Source organism: Procambarus clarkii, chromosome 7 (genome assembly GCF_040958095.1).
Source record: "Procambarus clarkii isolate CNS0578487 chromosome 7, FALCON_Pclarkii_2.0, whole genome shotgun sequence".
NCBI lineage: Eukaryota > Metazoa > Arthropoda > Malacostraca > Decapoda > Cambaridae > Procambarus > Procambarus clarkii.
The window spans coordinates 2152046-2173703 of record NC_091156.1 but is presented as its reverse complement, the minus strand read 5'-3'; the positions used below and the strand labels follow the sequence as shown (position 1 = coordinate 2173703).

The 21658-nt window shown below is 38.1% G+C and overlaps 2 protein-coding genes across 2 annotated transcripts in view; both read right to left on the bottom strand.

The window, feature by feature from the left end:
* Positions 1 to 7260, bottom strand: part of LOC123761329 (rho guanine nucleotide exchange factor 10) — a 335115-nt gene extending 327855 nt beyond the window's left edge. Inside the window, exon 1 of the mRNA XM_069312182.1 lies at positions 6958 to 7260. The gene's annotated coding sequence lies outside the window, so the exon portion shown is untranslated. The remainder of the gene's footprint in view (positions 1 to 6957) is intronic.
* Positions 7261 to 9502: 2242 nt separating this feature from the next.
* Positions 9503 to 21658, bottom strand: part of Slob (Slowpoke binding protein) — a 174678-nt gene continuing 162522 nt past the window's right edge. The window contains 1 exon segment of the mRNA XM_069312167.1: positions 9503 to 21657. Coding sequence (XP_069168268.1) covers positions 21604 to 21657 — 54 coding nt within the window. The 3' untranslated portion in view covers positions 9503 to 21603.

Sequence of the window (21658 nt, the reverse complement as noted above, 5' to 3'; positions counted from 1 at the left end):
AGCACTCCGGCGGAGGTTGTGGCAGCGTTGCGGCGCGGGTGATGGAGGTACAGTCTGCTCGAGGGCTGCCGGGATTGTTGTGGAACACTAGTGTTTAGGCGATAATCTTCTCTCAAGGAGGAAGGGAGAGTCGGGAAGGACTGACATTGAGGAGAGTATTCAGGAAGTGAATACATGTGCAGGTTCAGACGTGTTGCTGTGAACCACTTTTGTGATTCATGGGAATACATTTGTTCCTATTGATAAAATGAATTCGTTAACCATTAATTATTCCGTTTTCTGTGATATTGATTGATGATGGCAATAGTGGAGAGCAAACAAGAATATTGTGCATAGATTTCTTCCAAAGTTTGAACAAATGATTGAAGATCCCGTCTCAAAAATGGAAATTATATTATATTTTCATTGAAATTGTGGGTAGAACAAAAATTTACGGTTATTTTGCCATCACGAAAATTGCCTCGTATTACCTGATGATTGCATAAGACTTCCACGGCTCCTTCGTATTTTTCCTTGACATTTCGGTGTTCTGGATATTGGTTACGCTATTGAGCACTAGCAAGCCCCTTTTCCCCACCCCAAAAAAGGCGGTCTACAAATCCTGTTTTCATTACCTATTTCAGAATTTTAAATATTATTGAAATATAATACTGCAGAAACAAATATTAAATATATACTAGTAAATGTATATGTATAATTAGTGGTCAAAGAACGAGTAGTATAATTAGTATACAAAGTGTAGATTATAGTGACACTCTTGTTTACATGTGCCTTGTCTCAGTCACAAATATTGTTGCGCAAATATTAATTTTTGCTCTTTGGAATGTGTGAGTTTTTACAGCAATTCCAGAATATTACCATTTGTACAGGCGTTCGTGCTCGAAGGGGCGTCCGTGCTCGTAGGGGTATCCGTGCTCGTAGAGGCGTCCGTGCTCGAAGAGGAGTCCGTGCTCGTAGGGGCGTCCGTGCTCGTAGAGGCGTCCGTGCTCGTAGGGGCGTCCGTGCTCGTATAGGCGTCCGTGCTCGTAGAGGCGTCCGTGTTCGTAGGGGCGTCCGTGCTCGTAGGGGCGTCCGTGTTCGTAGAGGCGTCCGTGCTCGTAGAGGCGTCCGTGCTCGTAGGGGCGTCCGTGCTCGTAGGGGCGTCCGTGCTCGTAGGGGCGTCCGTGCTCGTAGGGGCGTCCGTGCTCGTAGGGGCGTCCGTGCTCGTAGAGACATCCGTGCTCGTAGAGGCGTCCGTGCTCGTAGAGACATCCGTGCTCGTAAAGACATCCGAACTCGTAGAGACATCCGTGCTCGTAAAGACATCCGTGCTCGTAAAGAAATCCGTGCTCGTAGAGACATCCGTGCTCGTAGGAGCGTCCGTGCTCGTAAAGACATCCGAACTCGTAGAGACATCCGTGCTCGTAAAGACATCCGTGCTCGTAGAGACATCCATGCTCGTAAAGACATCCGTGCTCGTAAAGACATCCGTGCTCGTAAAGACATCCGTGCTCGTAGAGACATCCATGCTCGTAAAGGCATCCGTGCTCGTAAAGACATCCGTGCTCGTAAAGACATCCGTGCTCGTAAAGACATCCATGCTCGTAAAGGCATCCGTGCTCGTAAAGGCATCCGTGCTCGTAAAGACATCCGTGCTCGTAAAGACATCCGTGCTCGTAAAGACATCCGTGCTCGTAGAGACATCCGTGCTCGTAAAGACATCCGAACTCGTAGAGACATCCGTGCTCGTAAAGACATCCGTGCTCGTAAAGACATCCATGCTCGTAGAGACACCACAGTATTGAAAGGCAAGTACCTCTCCCACCAGTTACATTACTCCGTCCATACCCTCACACCATACCACCCCACCACAGTATTGATCAACATCTGACCTGGAACACCACATTAAACGATCAAATTTATCGTCAAAACATCAAATTTTGTTTTTAAAATTATATTCAAGTCGACGTTCTATACTGTAACTGACTGTGGCTTTTCACCCACATATTTATATATAAAAATCACTCAAGAAAGTGAAGCTTGTTATCAACAACAGACGGGACCACACTGAGCCACTTAACGCTCGTCTCCGCCTGTTCAACTTTCCCGACTATAAACTTCTCAGTTTCACTTTTAGTGAGCAAGTGTGTGTGAAGAGCCTCACCAAGTAAACAGTAATACAACGGGAGGGAAAACGTCAAGCAATACGTGGGCTTCACATCTAATCTCACAGCTTTAATCGAGATGAAACATAACCTCTCCAAGGTATAGTGGAGCATATTGTGCTCCCTCGACCCAAAGGGCAGCGCAATATGCCTTATTATTAATGAGGGGGATATATATACATACATATTATATATATATATATATATATATATATATATATATATATATATACATATATATATATATATATATATATATATATATATACACACACATACACACACACACACACACTTTTCAGAAGATGGGGTGGCGCCTTTATTGGAAGCAAAACCCTCTTAGTCTTCAAATACGGAAATTATCGTAGGGAAAAATACCTCGGCAACAGACCTGCAGCAACCTGCTTTGTGTAATCAAGGAGCCCGTTGCTGTTGCGTGTGCGTACAGCAGCTGGAGTGTTGACGCATGTAAAGCCCAATTTTCCGGCCTGCTGACTGCAACACAACCACCTCCGAAAGCGTGACAACACAAATAAGAACCAGACCAAGACACTACGCCCTCCCCACAGACCCGTCTCTCCGGCCAACCTTCCAGGATCACAACCCACTTCACCCTATCCTCCTGTTTAGATAGTACTCTTTGTAACTATGTGAACCATCGTACGTATACGGTATTGGCGTAATGGACAATTAGTACAATTTGGTACTATTCACTTCATAAGGAGTCTGAAAAAAATAAAACTAATAACCAAACTTAAATAGTCCTAGGCCTTATATTCCGTAAATAGCATATATACGTACTATATTTAGCCTCAGATAGCGCATAGTAGACCTAGGATGGTTAGGTTAGTTTTATTTTCAACATAAATACAAAACCTTTTCCGATTTGTTCATATTTAGTAGTACCAAATTCTACTTTGTAATTATCCATTAGGTCAACATATGTACGAAGGTCTCATCGTTACTATCTAAACAGAAAGATGGGTTGACTTTTTCAGGATCCCCGCCCGCCCCAACAACCTCACAAGACGACCCCCAACCTAGTCCACCAACCTTTTCAAAGCGCCGCCCACTCCACCAAACCTTACCAGAGCCCGGCCCACTCCACAACCAAGAACCAACCAAACAAGTACACCAAACCGGACGAACAACATACAAGGTACGAGATGAGGATATATATATATTTTTTTTAAGTTGCGTCCGTTTCCGAGCGGAACGGACATGTTCAAATACTCATCCAGAATCCCACAGCAACACAGGCGAACACCGGCTCTTCCTGTACCGCAAATTTGCCCTATATAATAGAATTACAGAGTACGCACCTCATACCTGGCTGGGTTCTCATACACTCGTTATATGGCGAATAGCATGGAAAGTTATCCGCCGCAAAATAGCGAGATCATCGTACATGGGGGGTGTACGCGACTGCCTGTGTCGCAATAATCAACAGGTAGTGGGGGAGTGGGCCACTGGGTTGGTCACTCACACATACAAACACACTCGCACACGTACACTGTCAACACACTTCTATTTGCCTTGAATGTGTTCAAGTCTATTCAGGGTTAAAAGTGCTTATTCTGCTAATGTCCGTCTGCTTGTGGGTCCAACCACCTGATCTTTTGTTACAGCGTTCGCCCGGTGTCAACACTGAAGCGAAAAGTATATATATAAGACAAGAAGAGTTATCCGGCGGTGCCCGGGTTTATCTATCTGTTTTTCCCCGTGCCTCTCATGTTCCCTCAACCCCCCTCCCTCCCTCCTGTTCCCTCTACCTCCATTCCTTCCTGTTCTCTCTACCAGAAGGTAAAATATTTAAGAGTAAAATTCAGTTAACGTTATCGACGTTAAATTTAACGTCAAATAACAGCTGTAAAATCTGTTAACACTCTTCAGTCTAAACAATCTAACCCATATTTCATACTTCACAAAAGTTGCTGGGAGTCAGACTAGGAGCCACTACCTCATATGGAGGGGCATGGGGTCGACCCCCAACCATCCTATTACACTAACTATACAATCATAAATCGCCGTGTAAAGTTTAGTGAGATTAGCCCTAAGCTTCTATCGCCCCCCCCCCCTATCCTGGAACAGACATTCATATAAACTTGAAGTATTACATACTACTTGTGTAATATTTAGCGTGAATGATTTTCTAAACCATAATTTATTTTACAATATCACACAAACACATTTTGCAAGTCATCAGGCACTCTAAACTGGGAAAATACAGGACAATTTTAAATGTCAAGAAGTTATTTCTTCCGTTAGCGCTTTTATTTGCTTTCCCTTCTATTAAGATTGTCATTTCTATACAAAATTATCGTATTAAACAACACGATGTCTCTAGTCGCCCTCACACGTTACCACAGACAGAACCCAGCGACGACTAAGCTAGTCGCCTTCCCCTAAACAAATCTTGAGCAAAAGACTTTGATTTAACACTTGCATATTTTTCCCGCCGGCCTGCCTGCTTGATTATTACATTCTCGTTGACCAGACCACACACTAGAAGGTGAAGGGAGGACGATGTTTCGATCCGTCTTGGACCATAAACATTCTTCAGCCACGTTATTGTGACTCATCGCCTGCATATTACATTCTTACCTGTTCGCCAGCCTGTTATCCCACTAGTCGATTGAAACAGTATTTATCCTTGCTTTTAACTAGACAAAAGTGAATTAAATTTTGCAGAATCATCCCTAACGACTTGCACCAGCACCGTCACTCACCTTAATGGCTTGTAAGTCATTAACGACCCACTATAGGCTCGTATGTATGCATTTTCCTCTGAATGAAAAACCTAATACAAAATTTATCATAATACTCTGATCGAGAGACCTATACGATGTCTTATTTCTTACTGCAAGGTCCTCGAACAAGTCTTGAGTAACTCATGATACAATTTCTTTTCTGTTATTTCCATTGTATGCTCCTTAACTACCTATCAAAAAGTGAGTGTTACCTTGACTAAAATACTAAATACCTGGTAGGGAAAAAAATCAATCTCCCTGTAAATGAAAATAGATTAAACATTTAATAGCCAAACCGGTAAATAAACAGACCACTAACACTTATTAATATGTAAATTGGTTTACATAAGACTATTAACTGAGGCCGTAATACTTAGGCACCCTATATACAAATATTTATATAAACTTTTGGTTACCTAAGGTTTACAATCTCGGCTGAACTTTCCAACAAGCTAAACAGATGACAACAGTTTGTTGCTCATCAGAATCGTCAGTCATTTGAGGAGGATGGATTAGTAAGATGGAATATTCCAATTTTGTGATATGTATCTTGACTTTAGCAAAGCTTTTGATACAGTCCCACATGAAAGACTGATCAAAAAGAGGCTCATGGTATTGTGGATGCTATATTAAGTTCGATTAGAGCATGGCTATACCAAAGAAAATAGAGTTACTATAAATGTGGTTAAGTCAGTGGGAAAATGTAAGTAGAGTGCCTCAAGGCTCTGTTCTGGGACCTCTGTTATTTATAATTTATATAACATTTGCAAATTTGCCGATGATACAAAAATCGGTTGGGAAATAAACACGGAAGAAGACTCACTGTCACTTCAAGTTAATCTAAATAGGGTTTTGAAATGGTCAAAAAGATTGGCAGAGGCAGACGTTTTCCCCGGCCAATCCCTTCTCCCGCCAAAAAGGCCGACCTTGAGAGTTGCTGCAACAGTGGGTCAGGCAAGTCGTTCCCCAAATCGGTGCGGGTGCGTGGGTGAGATCGGGCGAGCTCGCGGTTTGGGCGTGACCGGTGCGTCGTGGCGTGGGAGTGGACTAGAAGCATGTCGCGTTTAAGGCGTGGACGAGTTGAATAGTGGTGTGGTCAGGATCCTTGGGGGTGTGAAGTTACACGGTTGTGAACATTGTGGGCGTCAACTTACACCATAAATACGTTTGGATTTCTTCCACTAAAATCTAACACAAAAGACCGAAACACTGCCTTCACAAAAGACCAAAATATAGATTCAACTATTTATCTCTTATAAATTGTATATTGGTGAAATTGTTCTATTAAAATTGTATTCAATTAAAAACCACGTGTCGTGATACAAATTAGTTTCTCCAAAGCAACTTGAATTTACTAAATTTTGACCCCTTGAAAAATTCTCTACATCCCAGACTTAATGCAAATGCTGGAGTTTCATTGTTCAACTTTTTCCAATTCCTGTAAAACCCGCAATATTTCAGGAAATTAGGGAAAATTGTATCTAACTAAGCAAATAACGTAACAATCGTACGTTATACACAGCACATTGCTGTGTATAACAAACCAAATAATGGGTTTGTTTCTCTCACATAAATTTGCTTCTTTAGTGAGTATATCTATTGTTTGCATAAGGCTTTTGTTTTAACACATTTTATTATAGTGAATATGAGTTATGCAGAACGACAACAACGCCAGACTTATTGATCGACCAGCTGGGAGTGGCCCGGCATTACTCTATTATTGAAGCGTCCGATAGAATCCGGATAAAACGCGAGGGCTGTATATAGGAACTAGGAATCGAGGCGTGCAGTAGGAGTATGGTTATCCGGATATCCACTCACAGGCGGTGTTTGGAATGCTGTGGAATAATTGGGGAACAACCCCTTTCCATACATAATGACGCTAATTACAATTCCTGCCAATCATCATCTCTCCACTGACCTAAATTTGGAAACAATACCCGCGTCATAGCATGCACATAACGAATTATGTCTAGATATGATTAATATTAATAAATGTGGGTCACACAATGCTTACAGGATTATAATCAAGTCACTAGGCAATCATAATTAACAAAGCTTACCTTTTAATAATGGCCCCAATTTTAATGTAGCAATGTCCTTTTTAACGTCCGAGTAATCCAAACTTACGTCCACTAAAGTACACCAATAATGGTATCTGCAAAGTAAGTCACACTAACTTGTTCAAAACATCACGTATGAACACTCGTACCATACAATTCGCATTAATAAGAAAACACTTAAATGAGACGTAAGCAAGAGGTCTCTCTTTTTAATCCACGATCACTGATTAATGTGAAAAATCGCGGTTTCATTCAGCAGAGAGCGCTGGAGAGCAACGACTCTCGCACTGACATACTCACGCCGACGGCCGCAGCCACACTGATTCTCTGGCCCATGCTGGTGGCCCGTCCTCACCTGTGCCGGCCCAGTTGCCTAGTGGCTGTGAGCTCACCTCCATCTGTATTCACGTTTGATTCTGAATAGAGCGAATTATTTTCGAGCGTAATACAGGGGAGTTCTTACTGACGTTAAAGTTGTGATTCAGAAAATAAGCATCACAACCAAACCAAATTGAACGGATACAATATAAAAATAGGAATATATTTGCACTTTTGGAAGTTCTATGTTATGATATCGCATGTCGATTCAACCCAATTCTTTGCTTTGCCCAATCGTCGCCGCCCCTCAGTCATCAACAACCCAATTCTTTGTATTTGAACACTTCTACAAAGTTGTTTACTAATTCATTTTGTTTAGGTACTTACATCAATCAATACAGGCATTTGGATATTATCGATATACAGAATTTACAATAATTGCAAACTGGCTGTTTGTGCGCCAGTGACCTGTTAATAATTCCAGTGATGTATTTTTTATATTTTTATTTTTTTATTTTTGTTATTTATGTATACAAGAGTTCTTACATTCTCGTAAAGCCACTAGCACGCATAGCGTTTCGGGCAGGTCCTTAATCATAGTTTTCCTCGGAATACGACCCTCCAAATCGTTTAACAACCATTTACTGCTGGGTGAACAGAAGCTACAGTTAAGGATTGGCGACCAGTCAGGAAGCGCCAGGCGAGTGTCTTACCACTGCGCCACGGAGACTGCTATAAGGAGGACGAGGCTCGACACCACTCGCTTAGTTGTGTTTGCGGGGGTTGAACTCTGGCTCTTTGGTCCCGCCTCTCAACCGTCAATCAACTGATGTACAGATTCCTGAGCCTACTGGGCTCTGTCATATCTACAGTACATTTGAAACTGTGTATGGAGTCAGCCTCCACCACATCACTTCCTAGTGCATTCCATTTACTAACTACTCTGACACTGAAAAAGTTCTTTCTAATGTCTCTGTGGCTCATTTGGGTACTCAGCTTCCACCTGTGTCCCCTTGTGAGTGTGCCACCCGTGTTAAATAATCCATCCTTGTCCACCCTGTCAATTCCCCTGAGAATTTTGTATGTGGTGATCATGTCTCACCTAGCTCTTCTGTCTTCTAGCGACGTGAGGTGCAGTTCACGTAGTCTGTCCTCATAACTCATGCCTCTTAGTTCTGGGACTAACCTAGTGGCATACCTCTAAACTTTTTCCAGCTTCGTCTTGTGCTTGACTAGGTACCACTGGCACCGCTGCCATCATGTGCTGACAACAATGCATATCACGGCTCTCTAGGTAAGCTGAGTGTAGTGGACCTGTGTGGGCTTATCTGCCTAGTTTTGTGTACAGGGAGTGAGCTCCGACTCCAGGATTATTCCTTTATATGAAGCAATTTTTCTTCCCAAGGCTGTGTCTGCCCGGGACCTCAGCCTGGCTCACGAAGTGTTACTCATTTCTGTCTTACTCAGGCGGCGGATGAGTATAATGATTGGTATGTTGGCTTCAGTATTAGTCACTATATGACCTTGGATGGGTTTATGGCTCGAGGCTCTCATTTTGGGTGTTCATCTCCTCGTAAAAGTGCATGTAATGTGCTACTTACTAAGTTTAGATTTAGGAGAGACTTTGGGTAAATACTGGTTCGGTAACAGAGTTGTCGATTTGTGGAACCAATTACCGCGTAACGTGGTGGAGGTGGGGTCCCTCGATTGTTTCAAACGTGGGTTGGACATGCATATAAGTGGGATTGGATGGTTATAAAAAGGAGCTGCCTCGTATGGGCCAATCGGCCTTATGCAGTTACCTTATGTACTATTAAAGACAGTTAAATGTATTACTTAGCTACTGCAGTTTTGCAGTAGCAACTGCACATACTTTAGTGATCACATCACATACAGGTTCTACAGAATCCATACAGGGTCTCCACCAGCAAGGCATGATAGACTTAGGTACTGAGCTTCATTCAGTGTTAACGAGATATAAATATAAGCCCAGTTCTGGAAGCTGTGACGTACATCTCGGTTACGGTATAGTAGGCCTGGTATTGGTACAGTACAGTGAGGCCTGGTTGAGGACCGGGCCGCAGGGACATTGAGCCCCGAAACCATTGCAAGGTAGTAAATCTGTAAAACTATAGTTATAATACTATATAGTAAACTCTGTAAAACTGCAAGTTATGGTCATTTTAATAATGGGAGAAAGAAGGACAATAAATAAAACTATTCAGGCTTAGCTTCAAAATGAATGTGTTTCATTATTTATTAAGAGCAAAAAAAAAGTCAACTAGCATAAGTATAACAGACATGAATATGTTAATGCGTCTGAGCTTTGTACCGAACTGACAACCCATAGAAACTGGAGGGAATTGTTGAAAGCGCCATTAATGATCACCTCCCAGCCTGGCGCACCACTATTCCTCACCATGGCACCTCACATAGTTTATATGCATTTGAAATCCTAAAATATTTTTCAGTATTGATTACCAATTTTCAACTTAAAGAAAATGATTAAAATTTTATGAAGATATTTACCTTTACATCACTGGGACTAAGGTTGCCTTTCATGTAAGTGTATTGTACAAATATATTGAATAACTAAATAAATACAGTACATATATGCATACAGTACATACATACAGTATATATATATTACACAGAATATGCAAACAAGCTTGAATGGTCCCCCAAACTCATGTGAATAATAATTGACCAAATGTTACTCATGTGGCCTCAGCATGATGAAGTGATTTGATGAAATACAGCTGTACCTGTGCCCAAATCGGTCACAGAATGCTGTCAGGAATTGGATTAAAGATCAGATGACTTCCAATTCATTTGAATAGTCAGTGTGGCCTAGCAGTTAAAGTATTGGACACATCAAGGTGCATGGAGCCCTGGCTGTCTGGGCTCGAATCCTTCAAAGGTGAAGAGTTTTCTGTCATATATATTTATACTGTACTGTATTTATATATACTGTATGTGTATGTATGTAATGTTTTGCACATATAAAGTGGCTCTTCCTTGATACTGGGGGCTGGCTTACTATACCAATGGGCTATAACAGTTGCCTATTCATGGCCAGTTCACTGTTGACACTGACAATGACTGTATACTCCACTCTCTTCAAATTCAATAGCCTAACAAAAAAGGGAAAGAATATGTAATGTCAAATGGATACCATTGAAAATATGTCTCCATGAGAGGAAATTGGTCTATTGCACACACACTTGATATTATGGATCACTTGTGAACAGATGATACAGTATGTCCACCATTTCCATTTCATCAAATGTGGTTATGATTGGCCACTGAGAGGTTAGTACACCAGATCTGAGAGTTACGTCAGAATTATTTACACTTATCAAATTGTTCCTTCCAGTCAACAAATGTATAAAAAACTAGCACTGAATGTAATGAAACGCCTCTTTCTGGTGGGTCCTTGGTGGCTCCTTGATGGTTCCTTGAGATTGCTCCACCCAATTCAATCTACTCCATGTCTTTGCAAATTATTGTAAGCTTACCAGGTAGGCCAGAGGCCAAACTCTGGCCCCTTACAATCAGTAAATTAAACGAAGCATAGAAATCGAGACACCAAAACCTCCCTCCTTCCATTGTGAAGCTTGTTAATTCACCTGTACATCAGTGCACTGTGTACCTTCCTCTAGCCCCATTTATAGAGAAGGGCCAAGTTTTGACCTCTGTGGCCACTTTCACGAAGCAGTTACGCGAGTACTTACAAACGTGAACATCTTTCCTCGATCTTTGACGGCCTTGGTTACATTTATTAAACAGTTTACAAGCATGAAAATTTCCCAATCAACTATTGTTATTGTTATAAATAGCCTCCTGGTGCTTCGGAGCTCATTAACTGTTTAATAATTGTAAACAAAGCCAACACAGATTGAGAAAAGATGTACAGGTTCTTATGTGTTTGCGTAACTGCTTCGTGAATCTGGCCCCTGGTCTCTTGTAGGCTTACAATGACTCGCATGGGTCTGATGTGGATTGATATGGAAGAAGCTATCCAAGTAGCTAGCTCAAGGAGCCACCTTAGGAGCCCTCCCAGAAAAGTGTAGTATATGAGCAATGCTCCTAACTAGATAAACAATTTTCTTTTCATATCGAGACAAAAGACATAACTTTCCAAGGTTTTGCCTTTAATTTCAGGAACAGGACATGTATTAATTGATAAAACCATTTGAAGTATGGCTAAGTATGATGAGACCAGACAAATGCATGTATTAAATACAATGAGATCAGAGAAATAGATGTATCAAATACAATGAGACCTGAGAAATGGATGTATTAAAGATAACAAGACCAGAGATATGTATAATTTTATCAATATAATGTTTAAATATCTGGCTTACATGTATTAAATCTTAAAGAGTGAATAAACACTTCACACATGAAAATTGGGACAAGAAAATTGTAGTACAATATGGTGGGAACAAAATACAGTAATAAATGTATGGTAATTATATAAATTTCTAAATTAAATGTTAGAACTACTATGATACAGGAGGAATGTATGGTGCCAACACAATAAAAGCAGATATTGTAAATAAATTTTGAGAGTAACTTGAGACCATTAAACATAAGACTTTCAAAATGATAAGCTGAAAATATGTGGTGATATCATCTTATGACCTCACTTCTAACACTATTATTTAATGTTTGCAAAGGTTTATAAAAACCTTAAAAGTAAAATACATTGTCTGATGAAATAAACACTTGTGAAATATGTCACAAACATCAAATGAACAAAGCTTTCAATAAATAATTTTCTTAATTACACTGTATATCAAATTAATATAAGAAGTATTTACAGTTGCACTGTTGTTGTAGAACAGGGGTCTCCAAACTATGGCCCGCGGGCCACATCCGGCCCGCCACATAATTTCATCCGGCCCTCCAAACAAATCCCTGTGTGGTGGCCTTGAAAAAATAATTATCGTATGAATGGCATCGCAGAATTATTCAAAGCTGGGGCTGCTGACTGGTGGCGCTCAACCCGAGTCAGTTTTCATCTCTCTCGATAGTGTGACGCACAGATACTAATACTGGTAGGTATGTGTTGTGCATTACAACCAATCAGTTGTGTATAACTGTATATTGTGGGGATGGAGGGCGAGTGGGGCTTCGCTGCTTCCGTTTCAGGGAGCACAAACACTGTACAATATTCTTTTCTCTGTACTTTGACAATGCCTTTATCTTAGTTATACAAAATAGCAATTTCATTTTTTATTCCTCCGGCCCGCATAAATATGGGAAATATATAATGTGGCCCTTACATTGAAAAGTTTGGAGACCCCTGTTGTAGAACAACACTGTAATTGTATATATCAAGTGAAAATGGTTAACTGTTAACTTTGCAGTGAAAATCAAAATAGTCATTAATACAGTAGCATTATATTTTAAATGAATCAAGATATATGAAGATATAATTATTAAATACAGTACAGATAAAGGAACTGAGTAAATTGCAGATTCAAAAAGATTGGGCTGAAAATTGCTTGTAAAGCATTTACATTATATATATGTAGACAGTTATTTTTACAACAAATGCTCAGACAACAATATGCTTGCAGCCCTACTACAGAAGTGATTAAATTTAATAAAACCAGCCTGGCATTACTCCAGATTTCATGCCAGTTTCGAGAATAATTTTTTTTTAATTTGATACAAAAGTAAATGCTGAAGGGTTCTAGTTTCATGCCATAACTTAAATGCATCATGTAGAGTATAGAATTCAAGTTTTGATAAAATTATAGTACTTGTACAGTTCTGTAAAATAATCTACAGTATATCAATAATTTATCGTAACAACTATACTTCCATAAGATTAGCAAGAGAGCATCAATGCAGTCTCAAATACGGCATTTGTAGTCTTTGATGTCTTTTAGTTAACTGTTAGATATCAGGTGGAACAAAAAAAAAAAAATAGCCTTTCTGGAATATATTATCAAATAAAATTAAAGTGTATGAAAATTACTCAATTTTAAGCCCCAAAAGAGCAAATTTAATATTTCATGACAAAATATTTGAGCTCTCCCTCATTAGGACTTTGGCTGACAATCACTAAATCATAAGCAATAATGTTTAACATGTTTTAGCAAATTTACAGTGTTATTAAGGTAAATAAAAATAAACACACCTAATTGGCAATAATTATTAAGTCTTTTTAAGAAGCTACCTTTTTTGCATATTACAGCAAGCACTAATAATGGAGAATTAAGATGAGTTCATCTTTAGTGATTACTTCCTCTCAGTACTACCATAAGCATAAATAGAGTTAAGTTAATGCCACAGCTGAGCAATGTGACAAGACATTATCTGCTGAGCATGCTTAATTGTGGATAGTCACTCCCCGATGGGCACAGTTGGTTGTGAAAGTGACTGATATTAGATACTGTTTACTGTTACATAGTACATAACGTTGATCACTTTCAATCAACGGTTCCCACTGGGTCATGCCATCTCGGAGGGTCTTAAAATGGCACACACTTCTTATCATTTGGAAGTTGAAATCTTTACATAATTAAAATACGGTATTGCATTACATTTTAAACTTAATGAAAACTTACTAAGTAGTACTACTACACTATCATGAACAGTATTTTGCTTGCCATGTTCAGGTTGTAGGAACAATTTTGGTAAAAACTATAATGTTCATTTCATATATTTATGTCAGCTGCTGAAAGATATGAATATTCAATTAAAAAATTAATACTTGAGAAAGATTTCATAAACACCAAAGTTTTTAATAATGTACAAAATTATATAAAAAATAAGTTTAACAAGTTTCCTGTCACAGTACATAATTTGAATGACACGTTTTCCTAAAGAGGACATATGCCAACAATTTCTAAGAAAAGAAAAAGTGAATACTGATAATATGGCTTTAGAAGCCATATTATCAGTATTCACTCATTTCAAAGAATTTCAAAGAAAAGATGTATACTAACACAACACAAGGAAATGATTAATATTCCCCTATTAACTGTATACTCTTTCCAAATGCTGGTACATAATTCCAGAATTTCAATGTTTCTAACATATTCCACAAAAAGTACCTAACACTTGTTTAGTATCTCATACAACATTACTGTATTAAGTAAATGTAATTTAATAAAAATACTGTATGTATATAGAGGACAGTGTTTAAGCATCATATGTAATTAAATTCTTGATCTGCACGATATATAGGGTACAAGTAAAACATTCCTGGAATAGAAATATTTTGTGAAATCGGTAACAGATTTGTAAAATTCAGGTAAAAGCAAACTGTAATATCTCACCATACATTTGGTGTCTCATAGTAAAGTACTGATATAGAAAATACAGTAATTACAATTTAGTTACAGTACTCTCGAGTGGAGTATATTAGATAGTTCTAATGCAGTTACGATTATGGCATGTTCAGATACTGTGTTTATCGGTTACATTGATACTACTAATATTTTACTATGAAAAAAAATAAATTATATTTTTATAAAAATTTTGTTGCATACAATACAGTACAATCATATTAGTACAATAGAAAGGTACAGTATAATTTATATGGATAAAAGTATTAGGTTAGGTGCATTCACTCAATGTCACAAATACACACAGCATTTTGGCCAAAACTTAAAGTTTACATCCCATAGTGTTAAAACAATATTTAATATAATCAGTCCAGGATAATTCTGATCACACCTTGTACGCATTCATGCAACCACAGACATGATCAACATACAGAAAACACACCATAGTATTCTGCATAAAATATAATATAACAGCTGATACCAAAAATAACCAATAGGACTTGGCGTAACAGTTTTAATTTAATATACAATTTTATACCGAGTAACAGACTTGCAACTGAGGACAGCACAATATCCCAAAATAATGCAAGTCTGGGCTATGGATCTCTGTCTTATTGCCATAATGTCTACAAAAATATACTCTTTAAGATATACATGATTTGGCATCACTCAGATGAAGCTACCATTGTGCATTCTACAACAGTTGTTTTCCACGATCACTGGAGACTAGAGCAGCAGCTGCCTAGTACAATCCAGAAACTATACAACACTAAGCTAGCTCTGTCACTGTAAAGATGGCAAGCCTAATTTTGTATCTAAATCATGCTTAGTTCTGCTAAGACACTGCAAATTGCTGAACCTAGGCTTAAGACTGCACTGCCATATTTTAAACCAACACTATGAAATGGGTAACTTTTGGCAGATCCTTACACAGTAACTATATACTCGGCCTAGGCGAGTAGCTGTTCATGAGCAATGCAATTTATCTGGATAGTTGCGTTTATACCAAACACACCTTTATAGCAGCTGAAAATCCAAAAGATAGCAAATAAGAATATTAGCAAATTTTCCACTGCTAAAACTACAGCATGGTCTAATTATTATACTACTAAAACACAAACCTTAAGATAGACAGGAAGAAATATTAGTGTTCACAGTTAGGGGTCTCCTTACTGAGTGTGCAAGTGCATATGGTTAAGGATGTTATTATGTATATGCACATCTGAGGATTGCAGTATGTCATTTATTATAGAACACTTAATAACAGAACTTTTGGAATTGTTTATAAAATTTGTATCATTCAATTAGTGTACAAATTAAACATTAGCTTGCTTAGCAGAGCTTTAAATTTAGTAATTATGCACATCAAAATAAATTGATTTGGCCATTATCTGGAGTTTATCCCATGAGCTACAGATTAACTTTTGCCTACTTGCTAAGGTGGAAGATGCCAGAAGATAAGTTTTACAGTGTTGCATAAGGAATTTTTGGGGAAAAAATCATACTGTATATACAATTTTAAGAGTCTAAGTAACTGACAGAAGAAATCAGCTTGTTTATGCAGTTAAGTCTGAGTCACTGAGCCTTAGAAAGTATTATGGTTGGGTCTGGTCCAGGCGGATCACCTTATACGAATTGTCAATAAATGAATGCAAAGCATACTCAAGCCTCTCACCTTGTTCATAGTTAAGTACCTAGTAATAATAATGCTAATTACTAGAAAATTTACTAAGGTTCTATTATATATAATTGTGTATTGTGTTGTAATGACACATGAAGAATATATTCGTAATATTGTGGCTGAAACAGATAAACACAAAACCCACTATACATTGATCATTACACTCCCAGTTTCACTTGGAGATGCCTAATTCCCATACTGACTCACCTTTTACTGATCTACATACTATTTTGCAAAGAAATGCACCATTAAAAATATAGCTTCAGAGTGTAATGAGACACTCCTTTCTTGATGGCATATTAATAGCTTCCTTGAGCTTATGGCACTGGCACAGTAGGGTCATGGCAGGCACACAAGGCTTCACAGAGAATCTCTGCAAACCAAATGAAATTTGAGATTATTTCTTTGTGTACTTTTGTTCACCAAAGCCTATTGCTTGAGGGGGTGGAGCTTAGTATGATTGGTTTGTGTCTATTGTAATGTGATCTACTCAAACTCCACCCTCCACCAAAGATAAATTTGTTATTCAAAAACATAAGACATACTGGTGTCTTATGGTGTTAAGACACCAGTAGGTTAAGACATACTGGTGTCAACACATTCTGGTGTTGCCAAGAAGATTTTTACCATTCAACATTTCAATATATTAATGAGTGGACAAATGATATACAGTTTCACAACAGTGAGGTTGTCTGTGTAGACACCCAACAAGTTACTGGCCAGATACAAAGATGTGTAACTGACTGACTGAGGGATGTGTACATCATCTACTGCACCATGCTAATGACTGACCTCCAAAGATGTGACCTCACAACAGGCAAAACTGTAGAAAACCAATTGAGCATAGATTATTTAAAACAATGTAATGGCTGAACTTAATTCTGAATGACATTTTAATATCTTGTTACTGTAAATAAAGAAGAAAAATAAGAATTAGGGAAGCATCTAAACAAGTCTGTTGGCCCATACTAGATGGGTACTATTTAAATCCACCCCCCTCTCCTAATACACCACTCCAACCTTATTTCACACATTGAAGCACAGCTGTCTCAGCCTCGGGCTGTTGCTAACATGACTTCAAAGAGTCTCTCACACATTTAATTAACCCTTGACTGTATTGTTAGTGTGCTTTTTTCCAGGTTAAAGAATTTGCATACATCATTAAGAGACATTTGCTTAAAGGTGGCCATGGGTTAAATCCCCATAGTACAGAACTGGGAATGTACTGTCTTTGCATGAATTTTTATGGTGTGAATTTTCATTTGCATGAATCTTCAGCATGAAGAAAAATAAGTTGTGCATACAGTACAATAAGCGGTAGTGTAAATAATGATTTACTTTAAGTTTAACTTCTACTTTTTCTTTTAAATTTCGTTTATGCTTGCTTTAAATGCCACTAATAGATGTTATTACTATGAGGGTTACTAATAGACATCTAGCTATTAGTGCCTCTGATAGGCATGCAACTGTAAGTGCCACTGATAAATATGTGATTACAAAAAATTGTTAAATTAAGGATTACTTAAGTTTAATTTTATCACTTCATACTGTGTGTAATTGCACACTCAAGTTGGAGTCCTTTCTAGGGAAGACATAACTGTTATATCTTAAACATTTTAATTTACATTTTCTTAATGTGTTATGTTCACTTTAGTATCCCTATGAACTAGAAAATAACTTTCCTGATTCCTTCTAAGACAATAAACTGTAGAAGTTTATATATTCACTCAAGACAGTACTTTGTCCTATTTGATGAACTTTCTCTGAAAGATAAAAGATACAAAATTGTATAAGCATAACATGATATCATTGCATAGTGTTTTACAAACCCCTTGAGCTATAGTGAAATGGATGAGCTACAGTCACAATGCACAAGACTTAACAAGCCATCAGGATCTTTTCAAGACCATGTTAAAGGCCATATGACCTTGCCAGCAACTGATGCAAATCCAATGATCTCTTTGTTGTTTGAAAGGGTTATGAAATTTTGACATATAATGTCGAAAGACTAGATCATTTCTTTAGATTACTGTATGATCTCGCTTATCCGGATATTTGGGTCATCCGGCCAAAATCATATCCAGATAATTTTCTGACAAAACTTTGCAATATCCGGATAGTAATCTGGATAACAGGAGGTTTGGCTAGATTGCCCAGGCTGGCACAGATTCTAAGTAAAATCTGGATAATTTTTTGCCAAAACTTCACCGTATCTGGACAGAAATCCAGATAACTGGAGGTTAGGTTACATAAATTTTAAACTACACATTTCAAGATCTACAATATCAAACATAAAAACAAACTACGAGGTAAGCTGAAGTTTCTCTTTTTTTTTAATTATATTTTTGATTTATAGTGTGTGGAAATTCAAATTGTGTTGGTTGTGGTACAACAAATTGCAAATATGGTCATTTTTGGACCTTCCCAGTAAGAATTCTACTTATCCAGATGTTTGGCTTGTCCAGCGAGGGGTTCATCCCATCCGGATAAGCGAGCTTAGACATTACTTGTGGGAATCCAGAGAGCTTTTCAAAATCTGAGGTTGCTGAGGAAAGAAATTTTTATCAGCTGCAGACAGAACCTGGTTTTCATATACTGTAGACAAAGTGTGGGTCTTGCATGTTGTAAGAACTGATTGAACGCAGTTTGCTTTTTACATGCTGAAGATATATCACTGTCTTCAATGATTCGTATAAGATCTGATCTTTACTTGTTGCAGACAGAAACTGTTTATTATGTGCTCCTGATAAAAGTTGTATTTTGATGCCACATATACAGATAAAACATGTACCTCTTGTGCTATAGACAAAAGTTATATTTTATCTGTTGACCAAACCACACACTAGAAAGTGAAGGGACGTCGATGTTTCAGTCCATCCTGGACCATTCTCAAGTCGATTGTGAATGGTCGAATTGTGAACAATCGACTTGAGAATGGTCCAGGACGAACCAAAACGTCGTTGGCCCTTCACTTTCTAGTGTGTGGTTTGGTCAACATATTTCTGCCACATTATTGTGCCTCCTTGTCTGTATATTTTATCTGTTACAGCCAAAAGTTGTCATATGCTATAAACAGAATATGGTCTTAATGTGCAACTATAAAATCATGGTCTTTCGATGCCACAGATTGGATGTTACACACCTGTGAATGTGTAATTTTCATCTACTGCAACAGAATTGCAAATTAAATATGTATTCTTGGCTGTTTCTGGTAAAAATAAACATCTAAATGGAGGGACCAGATTTTAAATTTCTATCATAATAACTCTCCAATGGAAGCACCCTTTTCTTGTTTCCCAATTAAAAATACTTTGGTTTTGCTTATACAACCATTTCTTCAGTTGCTATGGATAAAAGCAAATCATTAGTTTCTGCTAGTAGAACTTTTATCATAGCTGATGCAAGTGAAGTATACTGTACCTAAAGCTTAACCATTATTTTATCCATTCTCATGCACTTGAATATATCCTCATCATTTATTTAAAGATATCTTTACTGTATTATAAACCATCCCATGAGATCTCAAACTTAATATCGTAGCAAGTCATGGACATTGTTGTAACTCCAATGACAGCAGAATAGCGAAGATCTGTGTGCTTTCTGGCACGCCAAATCCCAAGATACCCAGGACCTGTCTTGTGTTTGGTCTCCTCTTTTCCTTTGGGTGTCTTGGTTTCCTGCCCAGCCATCTACTCCCCCTTTCTCATTGTTATCAGTAACTTGTTAGACGGAGCAATGCTTTCCGAGACTCCCTCACTGAGGGTGGGATCCTTCCACTTCCCAGTCCTTAAGAAAGATTCTCTAATGCTTCTTTTCATCCTGAATTTTTCTTGGCTCAACACTTTCATCCCCCATCTAGCATCAGGATAACCGCAATGACATTGGTTTGCCAAGTGGTATCGAGCCAGTCTTGACTTATTTCCCCGAATCTGCAGGACACACATTGACACGTTTCTAATCACTCTTGTATATTTGTGCAAATATGTAATTCTTCCCAAATGTATTGACAATCACCATGGATATATGTAATCACAATATTCATCTTCATGCTTCTTGAGTTTTAAGGGCTGTTCTTCATAGTACAGTAATATGATAATTAAAATTAGACATGAGTTAACCTACAACTGCAACAAGAAGAAAAATTCCCCATCTTGTGTCAGACCTATATAAAAATAATGGCCTGACAATCTTCCATTGGTGGCTTGCATTACATTTTAGGGGAGAAATTAATCACTTTGTTCTCCTTTTACAACTCTTGATAAAACATAATTTATTTTCTCAATATCAAAATATTCTACGATTATTCTGCATAATTTTATTTAGATTTTTTGTCCTGAAAGTACTTTATTTGTGAACCATGAGTAGAAACTTAAAATTTAAATGGATACCTATTTTTTATTTTTTTTTTATATATTTCTCAAAATAACATAAGGTCATATGACTATTGTAACAAGCAAGAAAATATAGCTTTAGCTAAGTCTTGTGGTGAATATGGTATTAAGAAATTATAAAATACATTGCTCTGCAATACAAGAAAAACACTGTAGACTTCAGCATGTAAAAGTCTGGCTCATCACACAGTGCTGTTTAAAAGACAATATATAAACATAAGTATAAATTATTATTGCAATTATGTGATAAAGAGTTTGATATAGAAATATGACAAAAAACTGAAATAGTATTCAAAGTTTGACACAAATGTTGTTGTGCCTCGCAGGACCAACACCTGGCAGCATTGGAGCAGCACTCATAATGTAGCCAAGAACAAAAAAATGTAATAGGTACTGCACAGCACTCCATATGGTAATCTGCTGCACTCACACAATGAGGCAGCAATTGCACAAAGTTTTTGCTGTGACAATGTATTCAACAACAAGGCAGCAAGCTGCTTCGCAACACAAGCAGTTCTTGTCTTTGGTCATCAAAATAATTATCTTTATTTATGGATTCTCCCATAAAGGGTCTTTATTTTTTATTCTGTACAATCACTTCCAGAGCAGAATACTACTCAACATGTTCCAAGTTTTAACTAAAAAAAAAAAAATTATTTGATTTTCTGCTGTTTGGTTAACACAGCCTCTAAGAACGGTCATTACTAACTCGTCATGTCAATGATCACTCCCCGCCTGTAACTGCTGGTGAGCGAAGAAATGGTGAGTGATGTCCGGCTCCTAGCGGATGCCCTGGAAAATTAATAAAATGCTCTCATCTTGTTTCACTATACCCACAGTCAAAAAGAGCTAAGCAAAATGTGCCGAGATGTAACTACTGGAAAGGGAGCCATGGTATGGGTACAAAAATTGAGTGAAGGAAAATGGACACATCCTGACTGCGGCTGGGTCACGTCCATGGCTCTCCTCGCCTCCCAGCATGACCGTTCTGGGTCAAATGGGTA